At 54.1% G+C, this 12,087-nt stretch overlaps 1 protein-coding gene across 5 annotated transcripts in view; it reads left to right on the top strand.

Annotated features, from left to right (window-relative positions):
* The window catches only part of TGFBRAP1 (transforming growth factor beta receptor associated protein 1), a 47,313-nt gene extending 38,384 nt beyond the window's left edge, over positions 1 to 8,929 (top strand). For 3 of the 5 annotated variants that reach the window (XM_060168514.1, XM_060168513.1, XM_060168517.1), the window contains 5 exons: positions 263 to 406; positions 1,964 to 2,107; positions 2,664 to 2,823; positions 4,116 to 4,549; positions 6,395 to 8,929. In XM_060168514.1, the coding sequence (XP_060024497.1) occupies positions 263 to 406; positions 1,964 to 2,107; positions 2,664 to 2,823; positions 4,116 to 4,549; positions 6,395 to 6,571 (1,059 nt within the window). In that variant the 3' untranslated portion in view covers positions 6,572 to 8,929. Of the gene's footprint in view, positions 1 to 262; positions 407 to 1,963; positions 2,108 to 2,663; positions 2,824 to 4,101; positions 4,550 to 6,394 lie in introns of those variants that run through there. The other 2 variants (XM_060168516.1, XM_060168518.1) reach the window with 2 other exon arrangements.
* Positions 8,930 to 12,087: the final 3,158 nt, after the last annotated feature.

A 12,087-nucleotide genomic window follows, 5' to 3' on the forward strand; every position in this document is an offset into this window, starting at 1 on the left:
TATGCTCTATTTACTATTTGTATTACTGTGATCTCATTGAAAAGGAAAGAGAAAGAACCTGTGCTTTATGTTCCTGATTTCCTGGACCGTGTCCCCTCTTTTTTTTTTCATGTGTGTGAAAAAATTAAAATGGATTTAAGCCTCTAAAGTTTCTCCCGCCACTTTGACATATTGAAAGGCCAGACAAACAAACACGTGCCCTTTCTGAGCTAATTCTAAGAGGTACGTAACCTCCCCTACCTTCTACTTTATTCCTCTCCAGCTGTGGGTGAGCATCGTCAACGGGGATATTCACGACTCCACGCGCTCAGACCTGTACGAGTACATCGTGGATTTCCTCACCTACAGCCTCGACGCGGACCTCGTGTGGCAGTATGCGGACTGGGTCTTGCAGAAAAATCCGGAGGTTTGTGCTTCGTAAACGCATTCGTTCAGGGGCGGCAGGGGGACTGGTGAAAATGGACAGAAAAGTTGATTCTAGGTGGGAAAACAAGCTACACTTTAACCCTTCTCTCCGCTTTTTTTCTCCCCCCCTTTTAATACATGGCTTGAGCCGTCTGAATCCCAGCTCTCGAGGAATTTCTGCATTTCGGTGCTTCTGCACACCTGTGTCGGGGGCAGGCCACTGTGTAGGAAAGCAGAAGGCGCCGCAGGTCAGGTCTTAGCATCTTCTTAAACACCCGTGTGTTGACCCCCATCCCTAACGGCATCTGGTCCCTTGTTCTCTGCGGGCTGGAGAAAGACCAGACTGTTGCCCTGCAGGGCGTGGAGCCGGGCCTGGGGCACATCAGGCAAACCGTCGCCCTTGCTTCTATGTCCCCAACCCCCTTTGAGGGGGTGGGTTGGGGACATAGAAGGGCCCTTTTTTGTTGTTTGTTTTCATCAGTCATTTTATTAATCCTTAAGGGAAATGTAAATCAAAACCATTTCACACCCAGTAGGATGGCTAAAATTTAAAAGACAACAATAGTACACGTTGGCAAAGATGCAGAGGAATTAGAACTCACGTTCATTGTTGGTGGGAAAGTAGAACAGTACAGTCATTTTGAAAGACAGTCGGCGGCTCTACAGATGGTTAAACAGAGTTACATATGAGCCAGCGATCTCACTCCTAGGTATGATCCAAGAGAAATGAAAACCTTTATTCACATAAAAACTTGCCCATGCATATTTATGGCAGTATTATTCACGACAGCCAAAAGAAGGAAAAAACCGTGTCCGTCACTTGATGAATAGATAAATAAAATGTGTATGCACAAAATGCAGTATTACTTGGCAATAATTAATGAAAGGGGTTCTTTTTAGTATTTTTTTAAACAAATTTATTTATTTTTATTTATTTATGTTTGGCTGTGTTGGGTCTTTGTTGCTGTTGCGTGGGCTTGGGTCCCACGTGGGTAATGCACACGGTGGGTATGGGCGTTTGGAGAATCGAGTTCACTGAATCTTCAGCCGCTTGTATCTTCTTTCACTTATGATCCAGCAAGGATGATCTAAACGTTACAGAGTTGTTGCTTCACGGCTTGTCAAAACCTACCACCAATAAATGTTTGGTTCCTTAGTTTCCGACCCTTTTAGAAGGAATTCCGGCTGGAGCTCTGCGGCATTTCCTGTCTCTGTCAGTGCTTCATCTGCACTGTTTTTCCGAATCGTCATGTTTTTTTGTTTTTTTTTTTTAATGTATACCATTTTCAAAGTCTTTATTGAATTTGTTACAATATTGCTTCTGTTTTATGTTTTGGTTTTTTGGCCGTGAGGCATATGGGATCTTAGTTCCCCGACCCGGGATCGAACCTGCAACCCCAGCATTGGAAGGTGAAGTCTTAACCACTGGACCACCAGGGAAGTCCCGCAAATCATCATGTTTTTGACAGTGGTTTTACCCAAAGCGTACAGTGCTCAGAATGAAGATAAGATGGGGTCTTTGCAAAGCATGATAAATAAATTGCTATTCTTCTTTCAGGTCGGAGTTCAAGTTTTCACCAAGAGACCTGTGGACGAACAGCAGAGTAGATTTAACCCAGATGATATCATCAGTTGCCTTAAGAAATACCCACAAGCCCTGGTCAAGTACCTAGAACATCTGGTCATGGACAGGAGACTGCAGGTGAGGCCCCAGAGCGCAGGCTGAGTTGCGTGGGCTGCGGTGGCATCACCGGGACCTGAACTTGGCCCATGGGTCTAACGTAATGTCTCGTGTTCCCGGCACTCAGTCTGTACGCGTGGGAGGTCAGGGAGGGAGCCGGATGTTCGTGAAAGAGACCGGTGGCCTAAGTAGCTTTTTTTCTCACCTTCCATCTCTTGTCCCCTCCGCTTATATTTTCTTCTCTTTTCCTTCCTTGTTATTCTTTTTTTTTTAGAGTTTTTTTTTCCTTGTTGTTATTCTTAAAGGAAATGAGGAAAGCTGTCCCCTTTTGGAGAATACCTGAATCCCGTGGCCCTTACTTCTCAAAATGAGATATTTTCCCATAGATTTTAGATTCAGCTCCTCTGTGTTGTGGTTTCTGAAAACTCTTGCCCAATACACGTGTTCTGTGGTTGTCCTGTAGCCCCCGCTCACCTTGCACGTCCAGTCTCAGGCACCTGCTGGCTGGTTGGTTAGGGGGTGTTCTCTGGGCTCCCCTAGCAACTGCTGTCTGTCTGCTTGTCCTCCTGTCCTGTAGAAGGAGGGGTACCACACGCACTTAGCCGTCCTCTACCTGGACGAGGTGCTGCAGCAGAGGCCCAGCGCCAGTGGCAAGGATGCAGAAGTGACCGAGACGCAGGCGAAGCTACGACGCCTGCTCCAGCAATCCGATTTGTACCAAGTCCACTTTCTGCTGGGTGAGTGCATCTCTCTGCATAAACGTCACTGGCGGGGGTGGGGGGTGGGGGCAGGGACGGAGGTCTCTGTTCGGGGGCAGGGGGTGGGTTGTGAGCCTCTGTGGCACAAAGTCAGCCTCCTGGAGGGCAGGCGAGCCCCCTCGTCCGTCCTCCACCCTCTGGAAACGGATAGGGCCCCTTAGCTGATGACACGCAGGCTGCCCTGGGCGTTGGGAGGTCTGCATGTCTGCTGAGACAAGCTGCTTTGAACTTGCTTATTCGGCTTGGAAGCCCTCAGGTCAGTTCCTTCTGAGGCTCCAGCTCTGATCACGGCTTGGAGGGTGGTACTGCCCCCAGCACCCCACTCGGCTGCCCCAGGCTTGGAGGAAGGCGGGGGTCCTGGAGGGCGTCTGGTTTTCATTTCCTCCAGGGCAGAAACCACGGTGTCCATGTTGTGTACGAGCCTCCGAGCAGCACCTGGCAGACTGAACTTGCCTCTTGCGCTATCGGGCACCGTGGAATTTCCGGGTTGTCCTTACTGGGTTAATACCTTTCTCTTTAGCAGCGTTTAACACCGCTCTCTGACCATTAACTACACCCATTCTCACTGTTCGCGGTAGTTGTGTCCTGTAGAGTCTCCACACTGAGTTCTCGGACACGGAGCCGTCGTACCTGGAGGGATGCAGGTCAGGCTCCTGAGAGCCTCTGGTCACATCATTTTCACCAACCGATCAATATGGCACCTTCTTTATGTGTGTTTCTGCTTAAAGACACCTTATTTAACGTATGTTGTTGATTCAATGACACTGAGCTCGTGGCCAGCAGCACATGACTCAGGCCTGAATGATGCTCGTGTGACACATGTAGTTTGTCCTAAGGCACATGGCAGCCCTCCTGGGAGGCTACGTGGACACCCCTAAACTCTGGGTGTCAAGGCAGCCTGGGTGGCAGAGCTCAGGGGCGTCCAGGCAGCCCAGGTGGCAGAGTTCAGGGGCGTCCAGGCAGCCTGGGTGGCAGAGCTCAGGGGCGTCCAGGCAGCCCAGGTGGCAGAGCTCAGGGCCGTCCACGCAGCCCGGGTGGCAGAGTTCAGGGGCGTCCAGGCAGCCCGGGTGGCAGAGTTCAGGGGCGTCCAGGCAGCCCGGGTGGCAGAGTTCAGGGGCGTCCAGGCAGCCTGGTGGCAGAGCTCAGGGGCGTCCAGGCAGCCGGACTTGCTCTGCCCGTTCTTAAGCGCGTGGCTCATTCAGTTGTGGCATTGGATTGGCACCGCCTGGCGCGGGCCCTGCCGTTTCTAACCAGCAGGTCCCACCTCACAGACAGGATCCGGGGCGCCGGGCTCCCCATGGAGAGCGCCATCCTGCTCGGGAAGCTGGAGCAGCACGAGGAGGCCCTGCGCATCCTGGTCCACGAGCTGGCCGACTTCCCGGCAGCGGAGGGCTACTGCCTGTGGCGCTCCGAGGGCCGGGCCCCGCCCTACCGCCAGCGGCTCTTCCAGCTGCTGCTGGCCATCTACCTGGGCCCCGGCCCCTCTGCGCCCGAGCTGGCCGTGGCCGCCGTGGACCTCCTGAACCGCCGTGCCACCGAGTTCGACGCGGCCCAGGTCCTGCAGCTGCTGCCGGGCACGTGGTCGGTGCAGCTGCTCTGCCCGTTCCTGACGGGGGCTGTGAGGGACAGCGTCCATGCCCGGAGGACCACTCAGGTGGCTATGGGCCTGGCCAAGTCCGAAAACTTGATCTACAAGTACGACAAGGTGAGAGCCCGGCCCTCTCGGGCGAGACGTGTGATTTGAGGTCGGTTTTCCCCGTGGAAAAACAGTCCTCGTCCGTTTCTTCTCTGTAACTTCAACACACGTGATTTCTTCACACAGACATAGGTGGGTGAGCCCAGGCGGGAGCCGGGCCGGCAGGTGTATGGTTGGGGCAGCTTCCCGCCCCTTTTAGACACTGATGGTCCGCAGAGCCGCGCTCCGGGCCCTGGTCCACGCTGCACGTCACGGTGTCACCATCCACACAGCGCTTCCGGGCACAATTGCGTCCCCGTCACAGAAGGGGGGCAGGGGCACCAGGAGGTGACACAGGACACAGGATCCCGGCTGTGGACTGCAGGCCGATTCAGAGCTGCACGTTCCGGGTCCCCATCTCTGTCCCCTGGGCTTGCTGTGACTAATAGTAACAAATCCCACAGGCGGGGGCTCAGACGACACGCATCCTGTCCTCACCGTCGGGGGGCCGGGAGCCCGAGATCCAGGCGCCCCGACAGATTCGGGGCCCAGTGAGGCCCCCTTCTCGCTGAGCTCACGGGGCCGGGAGCCAGCGCTGGTCTCTTCCCCCTCCGTAAGGGCCCTGAGGCTGTCCTGGGGGCCCACCTCCAAACACCATCCCACGGGGTGTCAGGGCCTCGACGTTTGGTGAGAGTTACAGGCATTCAGTCCATAACATCCCCAAGCTTATCCAGAGGAGGCTTCTCTCTGGTGAGGCCCAGACGCCCCGCAGCCAGGAACCTGTCCTTCCAGAGCAGGAATCCGCCGTGTTCCTCCCGCTGGGAAGCCTTCATTGACTCCCCAGTGGAGAAGCCGAGGCCGGCAAAATTCAGCCTCCCTCCTCTGGCCTGTCCCTGCCCGGCCCCGGGTGCTCAGACCCTCCCGATGGACTTGCCGTTTCGTATGTACGGCCTTAGAACCCACCGTCTCCTCTGCCTGAGACGGCTCACCTCTTCCTTTTGCGCCTGGTGAACGCCTACTCGAAACCCCGCCTCAGTCTTTCCTTTGTGAAACCTTCCCATCCCTTGAAGCAGACGGGTGCCCCGTGTGCCGACTCACGTGCTGCGTCTGTAGCTGTCCCCTTCCCTGTTAGGCTTTGGGTTCTCTGAGGGCAGGAACTTCCTTTACTTACCTCAGTATTCCTGAGCCAACCTGGCATCTTGAAGGCATTGAATGTTTGCTGAATGACTAAAGAAACTAATGAGTAGGGTGAATTCACTAAGCCGTCACCCTGTCCTGCCACTAGGCTGACTTGCTGGGCTGATTCACGCAAATTGTGCAGAAAGGCTTTTAGCTTGCAGAACTCAAGTCCTGTTTAATCAGACAAGAAATAATAAAGTTTTGTTAGTTTTGTTAGTTAACATTTGAAGAAAGGAAATGACGTTTCCTGGGGCCAGTCGGGAACGTGCCATGGATCAACCCCATGGGTTTGACCCAGTCTCTTATTTGGGCCTTAACGTTTCTTGTCTGCAAACGAGGGGAGCAGGGAATTAGATAGCTTTCATGGTCTTGTCAGCTCTAACGCCCCGTGATTCTGTAATAGGCCTTGCTTGAATAGATCAGAGCTCAGAGAATGTCTGAAAGATCTTGGTGAGAAATTCCTCCGCCAGACAAGCAGCAATTGCTTTTGTGAAATAAGGCAGTTTTGTAGCTTTTTGGACTTTTCCAGTTCCGGAGGGTGTTTTTGTTTATTTTCACCGCTGATACTGTTTCGAGAAATTGATCTTAAAGCCCTCCTCACCAGTGATGGTAGCAACCCCCGGGGTGATGCGTGTCAGCTCTGAAGACCGGTGTCACTTATGTCACAGGCGTCCCTGTCTTTGTTTCTTTTTGCAGATGAAGCTGAAAGGAAGCTCAGTTCGGCTCTCGGACAAAAGACTTTGCCAGATGTGCCGAAACCCCTTTTGCGAGCCCGTGTTTGTTAGGTATCCCAACGGTGGTCTCGTCCACACCCACTGTGCGGCCAGCAGGCACACGAACCCCAGCTCCCCCAGCCCCGGGGCTCGGACTTGAAGAGGCTGGGCCGAGGGCTCCTTCCCAAGCCGGCCGGGTGCACAGAGTAGGCGGCCGCATCAGCCGCCATCTGGTGCCGGGGGGCTTCAGTCGTGGGAAATGGGATGCGGCCGACCCCCTGCATCGGATGGAAATGGATAATCCCCGAAATAGAGACAGGCCAGATTCACCCGTCCAGGGACATCGCCACCCAAAACAGATGTCTGCTCTGAAAGGAAATGAGCCTTCCTGTGCCACCCGGACAAACCAGACCCCGCACCCCGAGCCCCGATCTGTAGACACGTATTTGCACTGGAAACGCTTGCTCCGGTGGCACGGAGGGGACCGCGTCCTGGTGGGCGAGCGGCCAGGGCGCAGAGCTCTCCATCCTCACCGCCTGGCCACCGGCCACCCTGCGGGCTCTGCCTTTGCCCTGAGGGACAGCTGACCTCAGGGAGGTATCCCATCTGGCTTGCAGCCCCTAAAAGGTCTGCCTGGGTACCCAGGCCCTCCCTTTGGGGTAGATTCATCCGCTTCTGTCTGCCTCGCAAGTGAAGGCTCCGAGAAGCTGTGACGCGCCGGAACGAGCTGCTCGCGGGTCTGGAGCCGACGGTGGGGCCAGGAGCACACGGCGCATCGCCCGCCGGTTTGTAACTCCGTGATTAACATGTTCGATTAGAACTTTTAATTTGGCGTTATATCCTCGTGGTGATTCTTCTCTCTTTTGGAAATTCACCTCCGTCATGTTCATTCGGGACGTTTTTCTTTGCACCACCCTCCGCCCCATTGATTCCTCGAGAAATTAAAAGGGAAAGGTCGTGAGCACAAGCTGAGCGTGTTTTCCGGGGAGGCTGGTGGTCACCTCCACGCTGGCCAGGGCGGGCCGTGGGTGACGGCTGCCCTGCGCGACGGGGATGTCACCCCTCCCAAGGGAGCGCCGCCCCCAGAGGAAGTCCAGGCGGGCTGCCTTACCTCTAGCACTTTACACGCCTGCCCTGCGGCTTCCTGGACACACAGGACAGACACCTCCCCACATCACAGACCCCGCGTCCATTCCGCGTCTCTGTCCAGCATCGTGGAGAAGCTGACACTGTTGTTACTTCACTGCCCTCTTCTGAATTTCTTCTTGGTGATTATCGACTTTATCGGGGACTAAGAAGAAAGATGCCGTGACGCCTGGCAAACGTGCATCAGCTCGTGCGTGTGACGAGGGGACCCCGGGATCCGGCCCCTCTCCTTCAGCCCAGCCCTTAACAGACAGGGTGGAGAGCTCATCCTCCCTTCTGTGAAGACGCTTTCTGTACTGATCACGGTCACTGTTCTCTTTCCTCTTGTGATTCCAGGGGGTCCAGAAAACAAAGGCATCTGTGCGCTCTTCCCTACTGTGTCTCGATTTCTAAAGAATAAATGATGAAGAAATTCTTGCAGCTCAGCCGTGTGCTGTGTAAGCTGGTGTGAATGAAAGCCCAGTCATGAGTCCTACCCTGCGGATGGCTGTGAAGGAACGGCCATGTCACTGGGGACGTTCCCATTACGACTCGTGAGTTTGGGGTTATCCCTCAGAGAACAAGTGACTAGGACACGGAAAACTGCACCTTTAAAAGCACTGTTTCTCTCCACGAGATGGGTACAGTCCTGGAAGAGCCTTCTGATGGTTCCTTTCTCACTTGGGGGCACTGGTCTCTCTCTGCTCTGAACATTGATCAATATTTTGAAATGTTTGTTATCCTTTAGAATGATGGGAACTGAAGTTAAGCAGTTTCTATCTCTACTCTAGAATCCTCTAATGCAGCAGAATTCTCTGACCCTGTGCAGAATTGTTAAAAACCTTGCCTTTCTCTAACTCCCACAAGGCCGTTTTCTCAAATCATATTTTTTAAAGAAGTACATGGTTCTTTCTAAAGACCTGCTGTCTTGTGATTGTGCCATTGGATAGAGGAATTAGAGCCATCACTTGGCCCTTGTCCCCCTGGGTCGGTTCGATGTCACCATCCTAGTTAAAATAGCATGAACTGGACTCAGCTGACGTTAGTATTCTCTGGGCAGGACTCTTCAATTTCACGAGCTGGTTATCTGCTGTCGCTTATCAGGTATCCATGTGGGAGTGGCACATGGGCTATGGAGTCTTGAGCCCACGCGCAGGGCCGGAAGGCCCGGGCCTGAGCCCCGGATGTGCTTGTGGTGGGGCTCCAAGGGCCCTGGGTACCACCCTTGAGTCACTGCCTGTCACACAGCCAGGGTAACCTGGGCTTCCCCCTCGCCCACCTACGGAAACCTGGTCCTTTCAACTTTACCCTTTGCCCCTGGTTGGATCCCAAATACACAAGATGTACAAATGTAAACTTGTTGATTTTATTAAAATTCTTTTGATTCTTTGTCCCTCCTGTAATTGTTTTTTAAATAAACGTTGTCTCGGTGACGTGATGGTTTCCGCTCGCGTGGCGCCTAATAGCCCAAGCGGCCATAGAACTTAGTCGTCTGTCCTGGTGGTGCCTTCCAGCTCCTGCAAAAGCACTTGCATTGGTCGTTCCTCAAATCCTTTGGTGTTGCTTCACTACATTTTAAACAATGCACTTTTTAAAAAAAAATTTTATTTATTTTTTGCGGTGCGCGGGCCTCTCACTGCTGCGGCCTCTCCCGTTGCGGAGCACAGGCTCCGGACGCGCAGGCTCAGCGGCCATGGCTCGCGGGCCCAGCCGCTCCGCGGCATGTGGGATCTTCCCGGACCGGGGCACGAACCCGCGTCCCCTGCATCGGCAGGCGGACTCCCAACCACTGCGCCACCAGGGAAGCCCCTCTCTGCAGCTTTTTGCAGCCGGGGAAGGGAAACAAATAGTTATAATGCAGCCTGCAATCCAGAGTCCTGAATTAGTGCAACAAGACGCGTGGTGAGAAGGAATTAGAAAGCAACACACACAACCCGCAGGCCACGTGTGACTTGGGAAGTAAAACGCTGTCACTAGGGTCTCACTGGGCTCTGGCACCCTCTGCTGTGGCCCTGGCAGGCCACCTCCCTTCGGCCGTGGTGTCACCCATAGCCTGGAGGTGGTGGCTGAGGGCCCTCTGGGTGGCTGAGGGCCCTCTGGGTGTTAGGCCTTAGTCTCAGGACAAAGCAGCGGGATGGGCCAGCCTGGGATACCAAATGCTGCTCTCTGGGACCTCGGGTCTCGGAACGCACGGGAACTCCTCTGCAGCGGCCCCGCGGACGTGTCTGAGCGCCCGGGGCAACAGCTGCAGGAATCTCATTGCGTTGCTGCAATCAGCAAGAAGGTCCCTGTGTGCAGCCCACACCCCTGGCTCCGGAGCTGGTCTGCGGCTGCCCTCTTCTTTTCTCTTCTTTCTTTATAATTGATTTTTATTGGCGTAGAGTTGCATTACACTGCGGTGTTAGTTTCTGCTGTGCAGCAAAGTGAATCAGCTCGACGTATACATATATCCCCTCTTTTGGATTGCCTTCCCATTCAGGTCACCACAGAGCACTGAGCGGAGTTCCCTGTGGTTTTTGAACCTCTCTTTACACAAACCTCTAACATCTTTCAGGGAGGGAAGGAGATATGCCCGTCCCCAGAGCCCTGGTCCAGCCCCTGCTTAGGTGGTCGGTCCTGCTATCATGGCTCGGTTCCTGCCTTCAGGTAGGTCACATAGCGTGTGCGTGTGTGTGTGTGTGTGTGTGTGTGTGTGCCTGCGTGTATGTGCAAGCATGTGGATGTGTGTGCGCGTGCATATGTGTGTGTGCATGGGCGTGTGGGGGGTCTGGGATGGTGAGGACTGCAGTTCACCACCTCTTCCAACATGCTAATCAGGGAAGCAGGGAGTTAGACCAGCCCGTTTCCTCCCGTCTGGCTTCTTTGTCTGCTGGGAGGAGTCTGGTGCTGTTCCCACACCTGCACTCAGACCTGTGTGGCGGGTCACCTGCAGCAAGGGTTCCCTAACTGCAGGTGGGCAGCTGGCTGTCCCGGCACGTGGCACATGTGAGCCCCCGTAACCAAGCATCCCCTCTGCTCCTCTGACCGTAATTGCATGCAGCGCGTGTTGGCAACGTGCAGGGGCTGTGCCACCCTCCTGTTTGTGCTTGGTGTAATTTCCTGGTGTAATTTCCAGGTATCTGGTGTTTGTACAAATACTAGAAAATACACTGCTTTGTAGCAGCTGACAGAGAAGCTCAGCCATTCCCAACCCGCCTCCGTGCCAGGGGCACACCCACCGGGCCAGGAGCTGAGGGGCTAAGAGACTCACCTTACCAAGAGCTGTACGCAAGGTGCTAAGGGGGCGGTTTTCCTTTTTCAATCCATGCATTCATTTATTCATATATTCATTCATTCATTCCACAAGTATATAGTGTAAGATGCTCCGTACCAGACATCGTGCTCCGTTCTGCAGAAAAACTGGTGAGAGACACATCTGGTCTCAGCCCTGCTGGAGGTAATGACAGCCCTGGGGGACAAATGCCGGAGGATGCAGTGCCGGTGGACCAGATGCACGGAGTTGGAGGGAGAGTGCTGCACTGAGGGTGGGGGCGTGAGCGGACTTATGGCCCCGTGGGGATGGAGAGAAAGAGGATCTGATGACTCTGCAGCCCGGGAAGGCGGCAGGGGACAGTGACAGATGAGGCTGGGGGCCGAGGCTTCATCCCAGTTCTGGGCGGAAGAGAAACACGGGTGTCTGTGCTGTAGAGAGACCAGCAGTCCCCCCGCCAGGGGCAGCCTCAGCCAGCGTGTCCATCTGGTATTTGGTCCATTCATCTTGGTCTTTACATGGTTTTTATTTATACGGGAAAGGAGTCCCGCCCCCCAAAAAAGAAACAGAATGTTGTGGCCAGTTTATTTGGAGAGTCCCTTGTATTAAAATATAGTACATGGAGGGCTTCTCTGGTGGCGCAGTGGTTAAGAATCCGCCTGCCAATGCAGGGGACACGGGTTCGAGCCCTGGTCTAGGAAGATCCCACATGTCACAGAGCAACTAAGCCCATGCGCCACAACTACTGAGCCTGCGCTCTAGAACCCCGCGAGCCACAACTACTGAGTCTGCGCGCCACAACTACTGAAACCCACACGCCTAGAGCCTGTGCTCCACAACAAGAGAAGCCACCGCAATGAGAAGCCCGCGCACTGCAACGAAGAGTAGCCCCCGCTCGCCATTAGAGAAAGCCCGCCTGCAGCAATGGAGATCCAATGCAGCCAAAAGTAAGGTAAATTAATAAATAAATAAATAAATAAATAAAATTTTTAAAAAAATTTTAAAAATAAAATATAGTACATGGATAAAAAATTGGAGGTATAGTAAGGCCAACAGATCAGGAGACAATTGCCACTGAAAAGATAGTTTTTATACTTACGGATCCCGGATACCCTCCTCACAGGGGAGGGGGCACACCAGCCACATGGGGAAGCACCAGGGCCAGGCAGGAGGCACAGGGCGGGTCGGGGAACGTGGGCAGGAGCCTTTATTGTGGTTTCCAAGGGAAGGAAGGGGTGAGGCAGCTGGGCAGGCTTGGGGCTGGCGAGTTGGAATGATTTCCGTGGGCTCTGGGCCCAGGG

This window comes from Lagenorhynchus albirostris, chromosome 13, assembly GCF_949774975.1.
Source record: "Lagenorhynchus albirostris chromosome 13, mLagAlb1.1, whole genome shotgun sequence".
NCBI lineage: Eukaryota > Metazoa > Chordata > Mammalia > Artiodactyla > Delphinidae > Lagenorhynchus > Lagenorhynchus albirostris.